Here is a 16,319-nt window from a genome sequence, read left to right as displayed (position 1 = left end):
TCTTCTGATCTGTCATCTCGTGCCGCCCCTGCTGCCCAGTGTGCCCCCGCAGGACGATGTGATTGACTGCAGCCAACGCTCAGTGGGCACGGACGCCAAGTCTAACAGGCACATGATACTCATCTATATCCATCAAAGAATTTGGTTCTGATGGAACGGTTAAATATCAGGTCGCTGCGGTGCCAGCCATTTTGTCCAGGTCCCCCCTCCCCACCACCACCACATGCTGTTTGCATCTATTAACAACAGAAATCAAATGTGTGATGGCAGAGTGCTGACATTTTCTTACACTGTGCCTTTTCATTCAGCTCTGGGCCCTGCAAAGAGTCTGCCAAATACTTTCTCATGTGGAAGACACCGGCCACGAGGAAGAAACAACTGAGGGATCAACACTGCCTGAGACTTCAGAGGATCCCGGTTTTATCAGGTGCCGGTGGTCGGTCAGCGGCGGTGCTGACGCCCAGGCAATATCACAATAATCTCCTTATGCTCCCACACCCTCTCTCTCCGTCTCCAAATCTTTCTCTTTCACCCCCACAGCCCGGGGGTGTCTGCCTGGGAGGCACGTCAGCATGTATCTCCCCGCAGTCTGTCTCTCTGCCACTGTGGCAAATCAATTCTTAATAAACCATCTGAAGGCTTCCTCTGCTCTACCTTTCATTTCCCCTCCTCGAAGCTGCAGGGCAAATTAGCCTGCCAAAAGGAGGAGGGGGGGGGGGGGAAGCAAGCGGCAGAAGAAAGCAACAGAGAGGGGAGGGTGAAAGAAAAAAGAAGGAAAAAAAAGCAAGCGAGCAAACACCTACAATTAAATTAACAAATCACTGTTCTTAATTAATCTGGGAATTTCAACAGAACTGTGGGTTTGGGACGTGACTGACATGGCTCGAGATCCCCTGCATCTACTTTTGTTAGTGCTGCTGGGCTGGAGAGGCAGAGAGAGGTAAAGGAGGAGAGGAAAGGCAGATGAAAGCTTAATAAAAACTCTCCGCAGAGCTCCCTGAGCAGAATAGCGAAGCCGTTGCCCCCTAAACCCCCCCAACCCCCCCTACTTTGGTTTCTTCTTCCTCCCACTCCCTCATATTCTCATCATTCCCCCCCTTTACTTGGCTGCATCTCTCCTCCCTCTACAACAATCTATATCTTTCGACCCTCGTTCCCTCTTCAACCCTTCTTCTCCCTTTCTAATTTTCCCAGCTTTCTGAAAACCGGTGTTTGCTAATGAGGTGTGGGATTGACAGCTGGATTACACCTTCGCGTTGTAATCCTTTCATTTCTGTATTTAGGATAATCACCTACGCCCACCAGCCCCCCCCCGACCTGGGCATTGCTTCCTGCCTCTGGGGACAGTCGATGCGTCTGCGTCATTCGATTGTGTGTGACTAACCTTAGCCCAAGCCCCAGTTCATAGGAGGGCAATAAAACATTCATTATCTCCACTGAACACTGAGGCAAACAATATGCCAATCATCATGCAAGACCACCAACACTCTGCTGCATACTTCATGGACCCATGAAAGGTACAGAGTGAACCCATCTTTCTGTCCTGGCACAGTGAAAGTGTCTGTTGCTTGCCAACCTGTCTGCAGCTCCTCATCCTCTTTTTATTTTACCTCAGAGATGAGCAAACAGTGCCTTTCCCTTTTGCTCCTCCAGCCATTCTCCTCCTCCTCCTCCTCCTCCTCCTCCTCCTCCTCTGTCTCTTGTCTCTCCTCCCTCCTCATCCCTCCCTCACTGGAGCTCGTTCCCAATGCGGCCACAGGATTCACTTTGTTTTTGATCATTCTCAGACTCAGAGCTACACAACTTATCTGCTTCTCTACATTCTCCCAGGCCCAGAGGAGGAAAGCGGGGCCTTTCATTACCCTTGCTCCACGCCGCCTCCTCTGATGTGCTGAAAAAGACAATAGACAGATGGGGAGAGGAAGAAGAAAGGATTCTGACCAGTGTGCTTTTAAAAGCGTGTTGGTCCCAAGGCTTGAAATGGCTGGTTCACTAGCATACATTTAGTCATGGAGTTCCACCAATCGTATTACAAGGCCTTTTGTAGCCTTACAAGCAGAGACACGTTGCACTGCCATGTACCGATTTACAGCATTTAGCTTGTGACTCCAAGTTGTATAGAATAACAGCAAAAGCATAGTTATACTGTGGAAAGGGATTCAATGAGAACAGATACTTTTTAACAGTACCGTATGCACCAAACAATACCACAAGCTGCTGCAGGATAGTTGCCTGCTCTGACACATACATAGAGACATGTTCACATTAATGTATAACATCTAAGCATTGAAGGATGAGTTCAGGTTAACTTTGCACAATCTATTTTGATCTTCTATACATTTCTTCACTGCCATGACACTTAATAAAAATACTACAACAGCAAGTACTCTGCTGTCAATTAAAAAGTTAATGGACTATAGTTTTGATAATATATTCATATTTTGTGCCAAATATCAAAGTGTTTCAAGCTTCTAAAATGTGAGGATTTGTTGCTTGCATCTGTTTTAAATTTAAGGTCAACACATTAAGGAGTTTTTCAATATCTGAAAAACCAAAGTCAAAAACATAATGGAGATGTTTAGGACATTTTTAAGCAATATTTGGCAAATAGGAAAATAGGCAAATAGGAAAAAATAAGTTCTAACATTGCATTTTGAAGGTTACCTCTTAATTTGCGCTGCAACCAAACCGACCAGAGTGTCCTTGAGCAATAATTTAACATTCAACCACAACGTCAGACGAGAGCAGCGCCTAACTAGCCGGCTCACGGTCTCAAACCACAGGGAGATATGGAGATCTCCCCTTTGGGGAAATCAATCAGGTCCGTCAAAAAGCCAACATCTATCTTGACATGAATCATCAGACGCTGTTTGCAAAGCTCCTCTGAAAGCTCCTTTGTTAGCCCCTTATTAGCTTTTAGCCTGTTGAATAGCGTCGGCCCAGACGCAGAGGGACTCATCATTGTCTTCTGATTAATTAACAATACTGGCACTCTGTTTGTCGACCCCCGACTCCACCACCCCTTTCTCCCTCCGTCCCCTGTGTTGCTGCACGGCCTCCTTGTTCCGAGGCAATGATTCGCCTGTGTGCTGAACTTAAGAACTTAATGGGGAACATTCACAGGGAGTTCAGGACACAATTAGTGATTACCAGACAGCCATGTCTTCTGAGGGCTTCCATCGTCCGTTTCATCCTCCCTTAACAAAGACGAGGGATCTTCAAGCAAAGGGAATAGCATATGAGGCTGTAATGCTCATGGATTTGTCATGCCCACATTCTCAGAAAGATCATACACTTCTGCTGGTTGATAAGAACACTGGGAGAAATGGACAGAAGTCTCTTTAATTAACAATAACGATCCCATCTCAGTTTGGTAAAACTAGGCGGCGTGGACAGATAATAGAGAGCCGAGTTAGAGGTGAGAACAATGAGCCATTTTGCATATCCTTTTTTTTCTTTTTTTTTTTTAATCACTCGTAAGAGGAGTTTTCTCAACAATGGCTGCGAAAGAGCTTTCAGGCCACTTCTCTTTGATTTCGTCTTATTACACGGAACACTTTAGGTTACAGATTTTTGAGGAAAAAGGGAGAATTATCCAAACTCATCTCCTGCATTTTTAATACACCCAGTGCTTGAAAAAATGGTAATAGAATTTGAAAGTTGAAACAATGCAACAAAAGACTTTTTCCCACTGCATAATGGTGTCACCCCCGTGTCCCTGTCACCACCACCGCTGCCAGTGTATGTTTATCGCAGCGCGCGGAGAAAATGGAAAGTGATGGAGCCCCGATAGCTGAATCATCACTTTAACGGTTGCCTTCACAGTGGCTCCATCTCTAACTGAATCAATTAGGCTGTAATTAAAATGCTGCCATAGACAAATAAGAGGCGGGGGAGGAGTAAGGAGTGAGTGGGCAGGGAGAGGACACCACAGTGTTTGGACCCGGGCCCAAGCTACAGTATACTGGAGCAGCAAGGAAATCTGGATTCCAGTTTTATTAGAGAGCCATAATGGGTTTGCTGTTTGTTCTTTGCATATGCATGGGTTTGCATTATTGTGTACAGTAAAACTATTCAGATAGGGTTAGGTATGTAGATAAAAGCACCATAAATGATAATGTGCTACCTCTTTTAGTACGCATGCAGAACTTGATCTTATATTTCCTCTCCTTGCCTGAGAGGAAAGTGTCTCCCTCCCTCCCTCCGACAGTAGCCCAGCTGAAGGACATGGTCAGTGTGTGACTCTCGAGTAAAAAGAAAACAGCCTTGTAGGCTTATAGCCATCCTGCTGGTCTAATCCCCCGTCTGCCACATCCCAGTAAAAGAGCAGCTCTGGGGGCGTCTTGCATCATTCTTGTTCCTCCTAACAAACTATTTCACCAAAGACAGCGGGGACACCTTACAACAGCTGCTCTAGAGCCTTAATCTGACACTACCGACAAAGAAAACCCTTCTTAACCTCACACACAAATGTGCATGTGTGTGTGTAAGAGAGAAAGAGAGGGAGAGGAGAGAGAGAGGGAGAGAAAGCTACTAGTGGCCCCTTGTCATTTTACAGCCTTCACAGACCATCTGTGCATTAAAGAGCTGGAGTCCGAGCAAAGTATTTAAACGGCTTGAATGTCTTCAGGAGGGCCATAACCTTGGTCCTGCAGGACCCCAGATTGGGCATCATACCGAGGTAGGAGGGCTCTTAATGTACCAAGCAGATGACAAGGATACAGAGTTCACACACACACACACACACCGCAGGGTAACTCAATCTGCAGGAAGTCACCCCCATATTTTTTTTCCCCTTCATCCACATTCCTCTGCCCTCCCTCCCTGTCTCCGCTGTCCCTCCTCCCCAAACAAAAAGGGGAGAAGATGTCAAAAATCTCATTAAAGTATAATGGCCTCCACCTGCTTTCTTTCTTTTCTCATCCTCTCCAGCTTGCCTGTCTAATGACCAGCTTGATAAAAGCTGGAGGATACCCACAATGCACTGGACAACGACCTCAGTGGGCACAGTGTGTTCAACCGCAAAAACACACACACACACACACACACACCAGGCACACTAAAAGCACGTAACTGTTCCACGACATGTGTTCCCAGTATTAAACACAAAGAGACTCCTGCAGGTGCAACGCCTGCCCCCACTGTCGAGCTCATAAAGCACTCACGTCTGGGCCCGAACAGAGAAGGAAAGCCTCCACCATGAGGCTAAATCATCTATATGAGCCTCACTGGAAAATCTGCACTCAATTTCTTTAAACTATTACACACACATCAGGTCTGAGGTTACGCATAAAGTAAATATGTGTCAACTGGCTATTTGTAACAGCTCCCAGGGGTCAGATTACGCTCTGGCCCGAAGCGCATAAACGAGCACCTCAGTCCGTCTGTACGTCTGTCGCCACCGCTTCACTACACATCCAACAAATGTCGTCCCCGTGCGTTTCTCAATTTAATAACCATGGCAAAGGGATGTGTCTGTTCCCGTCTCCGTGACTGAATATCCTCACAAGAATTAGCCACAAAACCGTGTAATGGTTCAAACAGATGGCGAAGAGAGAATAAGGATTTGTGTTGTTATTCTGCATTATGACAGAGATTAGATTGTAATGTGAGAGGAGGGTGCAGCAGACACAAAGCAACAGTGAGGGGAAGACAGGTCTTTGCAACCGATTTAAAGCAAAGTAAAACATCATGATCCAAAACTAATAAAAACAAAGCGAAAACAGAGGGCATGATTTAGGCTGAAACAAAAAAGAAGCAAAGGAGGCTGTATTCCAGCTAATCTCCGTGAGGACGCCTGTCTGCTACCAGCCCAGATAACACTGCAGGCTGTGTGTCATGAGATTTTGGGCGAAAAGGTAAACAGGAAATCAAAACAATCTAATTCTGTTTGAGGGTGAAGACGAGGAGAAAACCAATGTATTGTCCATCCCTATAGAGCACGTTAAAGGAAATGGCATCTTTTATTCAGGCTCCTGTGAGTCACCCCTTCGAAGCGGACTTCTGTCCCCACATCACTGGCACTGGGGTGTGTGTGTGTGTGTGTGAGTGAGTGAGTGAGTGTGTGTGTGTCAACTCAATCTCCATGTGTTAGTAAAACCAAAGGCGGAGGATCTTTTCAGGCTTGTGTGATTGATCCATGCTGTTTCGTATGAACGTTCAATAAAATGGGGGTAAAAATTGATACCGGCTGTCGACTGCTATCAACTTCTAAGTTCTAAGTTTGGATGATGAAGATGATGTTCGGAATACAAAGCCTGCAGCTAAATAACAGCTCAGCTATAGGATTCTGAAGGGGAAACATCCCCCTAAAGCCTATAACAGGGAAGCTTCAACCAACCACAGCAAGAGAGGCTCATCACACGGGGCCGTCTGGATGCCCGCCGGAAGAGATTTTTTGGGAAATATTATCCCGGAGAAAATTACAGCTCCGAACAATTTGTTTTATTCAGAATGCAAAGCCCTCGTATCCATTCCTCATGGTTTCTGGTTATCCCCGGAGTGGGCAACAGCCAGAATATGCTCTGAATGAGATGGAGACAAGGTGCCACTGAATAGAGAGAGAAGGGATCTGGGTCAGAGATACAAGGCTTACATTTAAATGCCAACTGCATGGCAGCAAATAAAGACACTGCAAAAGGCATTTGGTGTATGTGCATGTGTGGGAGGAGGAGGTATAGTTTTTTTATATATTAGGTTTACAAAGGTTATAGAGAGACTGAACAAGTGCTTAAAGTGCACGAGGAAATTTCTGAAACACAATAGCAGTCCAGAGCCGGAGCAAGAGGGCTGAGGACAGATCTGATACAGAGATTCAGGACATGCACGGTGCCTGATGAGGTGCTGAAGGAGTACACTCCTTTTCTGGAAATTCTAAAAACAAAGTAACGACCACAGAGAAAATTTCCATTTCCCCTCTGAGAAGCTACACTGTTAACATGTGCATTCCCATACAGTCTCCCAGGCACTGACATGTCCAAGAAAACACCAGAACTCCTCAGACCCGTCTTTCAATTCCCCTTCCTCTGTTTCTCTCTCACACACAGAAAACCAGCACAACCACAGTCACACATGCGGCAAGTGAGGGGGCAGCCCGAAACCACCAGTAACCAAAACAAAGTACAAGGTCAGCAAAGTGGGCTCGCTGAGCGGAAACCAGCAGCCTCCCTGGCTTTCATTACCAGGAACAGAATCAGGAGAGGGAAGCAGGGACACATGGGACGATGGTACGTTTGTCGGCTCTGTTTATCTGTGCGAGTCCAACTCACGCTCCCTCGTCTGCGGGATTCAAAAACCTTCCAAACATCATGACGGCATCAATTGTTGATGCGGTTATCAAAACTTTAAATTGGGGACGAGTCCGACTGTATTTTTCTTCATGGCTGAAACGAACAATAACTGAACAGGAAACCTAAAAAAGAGGATAAAACAGTTTTATTCTTTTGTGTGCATGTGTGTGTGTAGTGATAACAGGCCCAGTGAAGCTTGACCTCTAATGGTGTCCTGAGTGTGTAAGTGGTAACCTGTCATAGCTCTAATAAAAACCAAGCATAACAGGCAGCAGGCATCCTTAGCTCTCGCACGCACGCACGCACGCACACAAAATCTCAGACACCACAATCTCATCCAATGCGGTTCTGTAAAATATGCAAGGCAAAATTTGAAGTAATCAAAAGTCCTGCTTACAGTTCAGGCTCATGTTGCACCATCAAAAAGCAGCAGTGTCCCATTTTTATGTGTTTTTCAGCCATTAACTCTGGTAACTGGTTTTCTGGATACATAGAGAGCTAATCAATTCTCCCAGCAGGAACAATGTAATGTGTAGTACTTAATGTTTAACAATGAAAACGCTAAGTTGGTCAAAACTCCCAGATTTTCTTTTCAGGAAGTGATCTAAATTAGTTTAACAGCTAATTAAAAGAAGATTATTAAAAAACTAAATAGTGGGAAAATGGAGATGACTCATCGTCAGACGGAAAAATGACAAAAAACATAACAGAGAAATAATGAAACCACAAAAAGCTGTTTTTGTTGAGCTCTTAATTTTTTTACAATAATGAAATGGGAACAATAAACTGCACAAAAAAAAAAAAAGCAGCTGCTGCTTCTATGTGGCAAAGATTTAACTGTGGTTTTCTTCTCAGCTTTGGTTTAGTCATATTTGCTGTGGCGGTTTCAATAACCACACAGGGCTTTTTCACTTTCTGTAATTTGGTACTTCCCAGTGACTCAAAATGATAAAATGTGAACTGCTACGCCCTCCTCCTCCCCAACGACCTCCTGTCTAGACCCCGGCATCTTCCTCATCATGGCCATGGTCCTAGTTCTGTCCTTCCCATTATTCCCCTGATGGATAACATGAATATATACAGTATATGTTCGTGTGTGTGTGTGTGTGTGCATGTGTGTATGTGTGTACACGTGCGAGTGTGTACATGCATGAGTTTTCTGTGCATGAGTGGGTGTCATTACTCCTGCCCCCATCTGACGGTTTTGGGTTAAACAATGTTATTATTAAAGCCCTTCCAGAGTCGCTTCCTGCCTCCCTCCAGTGATACCCTTACCAACTATAAATCAACTGCCTGAGCCCTGGAAGTCACATACTATGCTTGTGTGTGTGTGTGTGTGTGTGTGTGTGTGTGTGTGTGTGTGTGTGTGTGTGTGTGTGTGCGTGCTCCACAGCTGTGCTCTCAGATGCACGTGAAGACGACACTGCAGCTGTGAGTGTGTCAAGGCAAAAAGACGAGCACCTTACTTTCGCAGGATCCTCCCTCAAGAAAAAACAAATGATGAATGTTGAAGCACATGCTCAAGATGTGATTCAAGGGAATAACGTCAATGAATTTATGTTGCGTGAGTCGATCGTGGTTTATTTGCTGTGATAATGCATCTGACTTCACAGTGGCTTCTTCTAAACAACTATAAAAGAACAAAGTGTGCAGCCAAATCACACAAATGCATTGATTGTTGGAGGTAAATTGAATTGGTAACGGTGAAAACAACCCTGCTAGACCACTAAAGATTAGTTTATGTCAGAACTGAGGCACTGAGACAATTTCATCTCCCTGAAACCAAACCAGATAAATAATGCTCTGTGAAATAAATGGCTCCTGTGCAGCAGTGATGGCTCATTCTGGGATTGTTTGTGATTGTGTTGACACCCCCTGCTGGGCTGAAGACATAACTACCACACACACACACACACACACAGAACAAGCTCACCACCAGCGACAATGTCCCATTTCCAGTCAGGCTTTAATACACTTAAGTTAATGAGACAGTCAAATCAAACCGATTCCTTCGTTCAGACATATTCATTACTCCAGCAAGAACACACATGGAGACATGAGAAAGAAAACAACCCCCCAAAAAAATGTGCTGTACACAGTTGTGCTGTACATCAATATTCTAAAATGCCTGTGTCTGTGCACGTTAGCCTGTGTCCACACACACACTTAAGAAAGAACGTCTAGACAGCCGTATCCACGCGAGTGTCTCTCATGGCTAAGGAGAGTGAGAAATATATACTGTGCAGCTGCCGAAGACACAGTCGACCCACAAAAGAGCTATTGTGCGCCCGCAGCAAAACAATACAGCTTAGCTAAGCTATGAGAGGAAAAAAAAAAAAAACATGGGGATCAATAGAGAATTGCAATTAGCCCACATTGGCAGGAGCAGTGCCAGATTAGACACAGGATGTCGATTCCATTTCCTGCACTATCGGGCCCTAAAACTTGGTTGGCTCACTGTGTAATTGGAGCATCGCAAATAAAACTGGATAAGACGTTGTGGTGCGAGCGTGTAGTAATGAAGACGGTGATAATAACAGTAATGTTGAGGAGGTTGGTTAAAAATAAATACATTTCTGGAGTGATCCGTGTTGCCAGAGGACAACAACAACAGACCGAGGTTCTGACTTTTACAGCACCGAGTTGATCCTGATCAAGTTACTGAATTTACGTCAATTTTCCATACGTATAAAAGCGACTTCAATAACCTGAAGACAACATGACCCGGCAGAGAGAAAAACACGCCACCAGTTATATTTTTCCTTTTACAGGCCTTAGCAGAGAGAGATAAAGGGAGAGGGAGAGAGGGAGAGAGAGAGAGAGAGAGAGAGAGAGAGAGAGAGAGAGCTCTTGGATGTACACTGTAGATCGTCTTGACAAAATGAGAAAGAACTGACTCGCCAATTAAAGGTCTTACCTTTGAGTATGCCCTGGCCTTGCAGTACATCCCTTGAAATCAGCACAGAGTAGAAGCTCTGCGAGAAGCCAGGTCGGCAGGGACCTTTGAGAGCACGCTCCGCATTATTCCTCTGGAAGAAAAGAGAATACAATGTGAGTCATCGATAAACATGGATTTCATTGATCTCTTGCTTCTCTTTAGCCCTGAACCCACGAAGAAAGGCAGCATATATAACAGCAGTTAGCAGAAATATATTCAACAAGTTTATCAAATATGGCCCTGGGTACGCACATAATACTCATACACTCTAATGTCTCGGATAAAATGTGCTGTGTAACACACGCTCCATTAAAGCAGCCAGATGAAATAGGTATTGCCCTGAGGATTAAGCGAAACACAAAGTAAAACAAAGAAAATTGCATGAACGCAGCAGCATTTTCTCATTTTCTGACTGTCGGTCTCACACCAGCACAAAAGGACCCTGCAAACAAACTGCAGAAAAAACTTTGCACCCAACATTTAGTGTTACATTACACACACACACACACACACACACACACACACACACACACACACACACACACACACACCAGTGCAGGGGAAAGGCTGGTGTGTGTGTGTGCATGAAGGAGTAAAATGCAGCAGTTCCTCTCCTCTTGAAGGAGGAATAACGCAGCGCCAAAGTATCTGTCATGTTTCCTAAATGTATATGAGCTCCATGGTTTGAGTGAGGAGAGCAGAGAGAAAGATGCAGAGCTCCTCGGTGCACCCACCGTTAGAGGCAGCCCACAGGCGCCGACTTCATTCTGCTCTTATCGCTTAAATGATACGGAGAATTGTTGAAAAGCACCTTACAACTTCAATTTTTAACTTATTGCTGGCTGTAGGGAAGCTTTAGAAAATGATGCACTGGTGGAAATGAGCAGGAGTTAGTTGCAGGCATCACCATCGGCGATTGAATTGTGCAACATCTCTTAACTTGTCGCAGCCCCGAGAACCCGCAGCGATCCGGAGAGAAGCTCCGATCAGGATCACAGAGGACGACGATGGTTCCTTTTACTTTTTCCCCCTCTTTCTCTCACACACACAGAAATTCATTAGGGGACCAATTAGCGGGACTTGATGGGGAAATAACAACCGACGCTGTGCTGCTGCTGCTGCTGCAGCGGGACCGACGCTGGACTCCATCCGACTGTACACGACTTTATCCAAAAGCTTTCATCCAAACCCTGCGCCTCGGAGAGACGCTGCGTCTCGCCGCCTGCTCTCACAACTCATCCGCAAATCACATGTGCGAGGAGAGGAAGGAGAAGAAGGAGAAATCTCACCCAGAACGTGTCCAGGAGAAGCGCCGCGGTCAGGACCAGAGCGAAGTCAGCTCTCATGGTGGCGGGGATACGCGCGTCAGGGGCTGCGTGCTGGACGAGGAACCAGAAGGAAAAAAAGAAGGGGTCGGTTCGTAAATTCTTCTCCTCCGGTGCTGCTGCTGCTGCTCTTACGTCCCCCTGTTCTCTCCTCGGTCAGACTCTCCTGTTACGTCCCCCGTGCTCGCGCTCCGTGCGTTGTGCTGCAGCTCTGCCCCGAGTTTCCCCGGCTCTCTCATCCGCAGGTGAGCGCTCCGCTCGGCACCAAGGCGCAGCCAGCGTCACTCTCCAACCCCTCCTCTCACCCCCGTGCAGGAAAACTCCCCACACGCACTTAAAGAAACACTCGTTAGAGCCTCGGATGAGACGAGCTCGGTTCTCTCCTCTCACACACACGAGCCCGATGTGCGCGCCTCATGCTGCGACCTGCAGGGGTTTTACGCAGGTTTTGTTGTTTGGTCTTTAATGCGCAAAGGAACATGGCGAGCACACGAACCATTAGCCCTGGAACCTCCACCACTGGTTCACAACCATCAAGCTCCAGCACCTGAACTGTGCACACTTGGGCTTAATGCATTTTCATTAAGGTTTAAATAAATCTTTAATGTTTCCATTCCATTAGCATCGCGTAAAAACTCTTAAGTCTACATTTACGCAGTGAGGATCATGTGACCTGCAGCTGATCAGCAAGTGTTCAAAAATAACTTAAGCATGCTGTGGCCCCTCCCCTTTTATGTGCTCCATCTTAATCACTATGAGCGAAGTTAATTGATTCTATAAAAAGTCATTAAAGTGTCTCATCATGTCGACGGCTTCTCGACCTTCAGTCTCCCGACAACCAGGCCGATGTGACAGACTCAACACGCCAATAAAAAAACACGTACACGACATTAATCGCTGTTTTTATGATGTGATTCAACTCAATCCTGAGCGTCGTTTTTTAAATGTTTACATTTTTCGTCACATCCAATGTTTAAAAAAAAAAAAAGATGAGTCTGAGCGATGAAATGCCATTAGCGAATCTTTGGGGCATGAAGTAATGGATGCACTTTTGAATAATTGATTTTCTGTGATATTGTGACGTGAGGACCACAATCTGAACCACCACAGTCTGCCACACTGACTGAAACCGTGCAGGAATCCATTTGACAGAGAGTCAGACAGAGTCAATGACAAAGACGCTCATGAATACAGACATGGATGGTGACTCAAGTGTGTTTTGACGGGATTGATAGGCCCCGCGCGCGGTATTTGATCATCTTTGTTTTATTTATGACATTAACTAACCGAGTGCGTTTTCATTTTGCAGAGATTAATAGCGTGCCACGCTGACTCTCCGTTGATGAACTCACCAAATGCCCCTTTTACCTTTTTTCAACAAATCCAACATTGTCTCTGAGACTGAGAATATAAAAGAGAATTTTCATCAAAAGAAAAGCTGAGCACGGGTCAATTCAAAAGCTTTTCAGTGTGAATCCAAATGTTTCACAAAAGCTGAACTTAGTCCTCTTTGAACTCCAAAGAATCTTCTGTCAAAGGATTGACAATGCCACATCCAAGTATTACCCTGTATCTTTACTATGTGGTTCAATAATACCTGTTACCATCAGCAGTTTATGTCCCTGCACATTGTCTTGTGGCTCCATAAAACATGTCCCTGTACATAAAACTGCATAATATGGAGGTTTGCCATCTATCTGGCCTTTCTTAACTACTAATGATCTTTATATTTGGCTGTTTCTGATAGGCAGAGCGGTCTTTGTGTCTGCTTAGTGAGCCAGTGGGCTCTAATCCTATCAAAAAATATGACTCTGCATTAGTGGGTGGCTGCTCAGCCAATTTCCTCTGTGTGACATGCAGGCGTTTTACCACCTCTCTCATCCCAATCCCTCGGCCCCAAGGATCAGCTCCAGCACTCCCAACCAAAGTCCCTTTTTATTCCTGATGGCCCCTGTGACATGGTGGTGGTTTTGTTCTGCTAAATGCTGTGACTGGTGGGGTCTCTCTTTGTCACGCTCGCTCTGGGTGGTGTGTGTGTGTGTGTGTGTGTGTGTGTGTGTGTGTGTGTGTGTGTGTGTGTGTGTGTGTGTGTGTGTGTGTGTGTGTGTGTGTGTGTGTGTGTGTGTGTGTGTGTGTGTGTGTGTGTCCCACAGTTGGATTCAGTGTGTGGCGATATCAGAATCTCTCTGCAAAGTGTTCTTACGAGTCAATTTTACATGATAATAATTTGCTTTGTTGTCTATCCAAATTACTTTTGGTTTATTTCGTACCAAATACAATGCGATTAGCAGCTAGAATGACACTCATTAGAGTTCATACCTCTTCCAAGGCCCATCAGTCTCCTTACATCAAGCTGCACCAAATATCACACATCTATAAACATACTATATGTATGTATATCTATATATAGCCTAAACATGCCTGATTATTATTCATCAAGATCCCTGTATTACTCTCAGCTAAGGAAATGTTAAAATCTCAAAGTTAAAGAATGTGAAAAGAATTCCTCAGATCCACCCTCCAAGGATTGGCACTAAAATGTAATGGGTGTTTTTCCCCGACCACCGAATCCTTCCACCAAGATTTGTGGACATTTTTTCTGTTGATTTGTTTTTTTTGTTTTAATGAAATACACATGAAAAAGTTTGTGATAATGGCAAATAAGGTGTGACTGCGAACGGGGAGAGAGTGACATCATGTTTTTTTAAAGGTGGTAACAGTGTTTTGACGGTTTTTTTTAGCACATGTGTGGATATTCACACAGTGACCACACAGATGACAGCAGCTGAAAGGCGTTGTTTACCTTGAAGGTTCGGTGGCGATGTGCTGATTCACACACACAGTCCAGCCTGTCGCTTGCATCTCTCCCTCCAACTCACTGCCGCTGTTATACTCCTTGTACATTCTCCTGCAATATTTAAAACAAATCACATGAAGCAGGCCACAGTATATCCCTGTTGTGTGGACCCCTTTTTCTATTGAAGACCAACACTTCCAACAAGCTACTATACTACATGGCTTTTCCTATAGCTGCTTGACAATTAAAAGGCTCCTGCTGGTTCGCCGGCGGAGAGCAGAAAACAGCAGGCACGGTGCAGTTTGCATTAGCAGAAGCTCTGATGCCGTTGTAAAGCAACTGGTTACCAGTGAAAATAAAACTGGTGTCAGACAGTACAAAGAGGAGAGCAAACTAAAAGGGAGGGAGAGAAGTAAAGACTCCAAACCACAGAGATTCAGTTCCAAGCTACAAAAGGAATGAGAGCTGAATACAGAGAGACTTTTCAAACACTGCCATCGCTCTCGTAAACCAGAGAGGCTGCACACATCGAGCATGTATGGGTTGTAAATTGTCGGCTGCAGAAGTGCTCACTATGACCTAATTCCTGAGGACACTGTGCCGTGTTAGAGACTGTGACACATTTGAATATTTAAGCATAGGGGCACAATCCTTTTAGACTTTATGAAACGCTTTTTCATTTCTTTAAATTTCATTGATATTCTTACGTACAGGATGTAGAAAAATGGTAATTTTGTATGTAAATTTCAAGGTTCAGCTTCCCTTGTTGTTACCTTCTTTGTTTTAATACATCACGATTTCCCTGGAAAGCAGGAGGGTATTAACACTAAGTTGATTATGCTGATTAAATAAAATACAGTGTCATTTTAAAAAAAAAACTATTTTAAAAGTGCATATTCTTGTTGATCAAATAAAACACGGCAAAGATATTACAGAGCAAATTAGTTTTTGTTTTTCTTGTAGCTGTGTTTTGTGTGTGAGGCTTTGTAAGGACCGCTGAAGGTATCATACTAAACCTGAGCAAATGATTCCCTGGTTATCATCGTCTCTTTGAATACCATCAATGAACGCTGATGCTAACTTGATGCTAATTTTCGTTTTGATTCAACTGAAGTGCAGATGTTACGTTTAATTTTAGCAATTTTCCAGGAGGTATTTAAAAAAATTATAATAACTTGACAGTTTTTGTTCAAAGTTCAGTCCAGAAGTACATTGGTATTTTAAAAAAAACAATCACCAACAGCATCATCATTGACTGATGATTTTACAGCACAGCTCCTCCCGGTACTAACACAGACATGTTCCTCTTGCTTTGAGTCGTTTGAAGTGCGTCTGTATCCCTTTGTGGCGTTCTTTGGTAAAGGAAACAGCAGAGGATGTTAGGTGGTGTATGGCTCAAGGAGAAAAGTTCCAAATTTATCTCTATAAAAGATTATTTCCCAGTGCTTTTAGACATTTTCCCTGCACTACTGCGCCTTTACTTCAGAAGTCAGAGGAACTTTTAGAGTCATTTGCTTGGGGATAGTGAATATCCTCTAGTCACTGATGGTGCTTCCCGTTTTGGGGGGGAAATGTCTTTCAAGTTCTTTATTGGTTTCATTGCTAAACTATTGTGCTTTCGGAAAAGAGTTCCTCCCTAAGCGCTGATGGACAATTGTTCATGTTCTTGAATCCACCTTGACTAAGCTAACAGGAAACAGGAAAAGAACTCCTATGAGGAAAGACAACATTTTCATTTCATTTCTGGATAACTACAGACGCACACATCTTTCTTACTCACCAGTCTGACTGTTGTCTATGTCCCCCTGTTGTCTGTGACAGAATTTAACCCCGTCCAGACTTTGACAAGAGAGAAAACCGCCCATGCTGAGAGTTTGCATCAAATCCACACTCACGACTCAAAACATTTAAAACATTTAAAACTTAAACTCGACATTGCAGATAAATCACAGTTGGAAATAATGATACCT

At 44.4% G+C, this 16,319-nt stretch overlaps 1 protein-coding gene across 1 annotated transcript in view; it reads right to left on the bottom strand.

Annotated features, from left to right (window-relative positions):
- The window catches only part of LOC118110790 (cadherin-4), a 215,460-nt gene extending 203,474 nt beyond the window's left edge, over positions 1–11,986 (bottom strand). Inside the window, exons 1-2 of the mRNA XM_035158856.2 lie at positions 11,517–11,986; positions 10,207–10,318 (exon numbers count right to left, since the gene is read on the bottom strand). Of these exons, the coding sequence (XP_035014747.2) occupies positions 10,207–10,318; positions 11,517–11,573 (169 nt within the window). The 5' untranslated portion in view covers positions 11,574–11,986. The remainder of the gene's footprint in view (positions 1–10,206; positions 10,319–11,516) is intronic.
- Between the last annotated feature and the right edge of the window lie 4,333 nt (positions 11,987–16,319).

This window comes from Hippoglossus stenolepis, chromosome 6 (genome assembly GCF_022539355.2).
Source record: "Hippoglossus stenolepis isolate QCI-W04-F060 chromosome 6, HSTE1.2, whole genome shotgun sequence".
NCBI lineage: Eukaryota > Metazoa > Chordata > Actinopteri > Pleuronectiformes > Pleuronectidae > Hippoglossus > Hippoglossus stenolepis.
The sequence above is the reverse complement of the archived record's forward strand: the minus strand, read 5'-3'. Positions and strand labels throughout refer to the sequence as shown.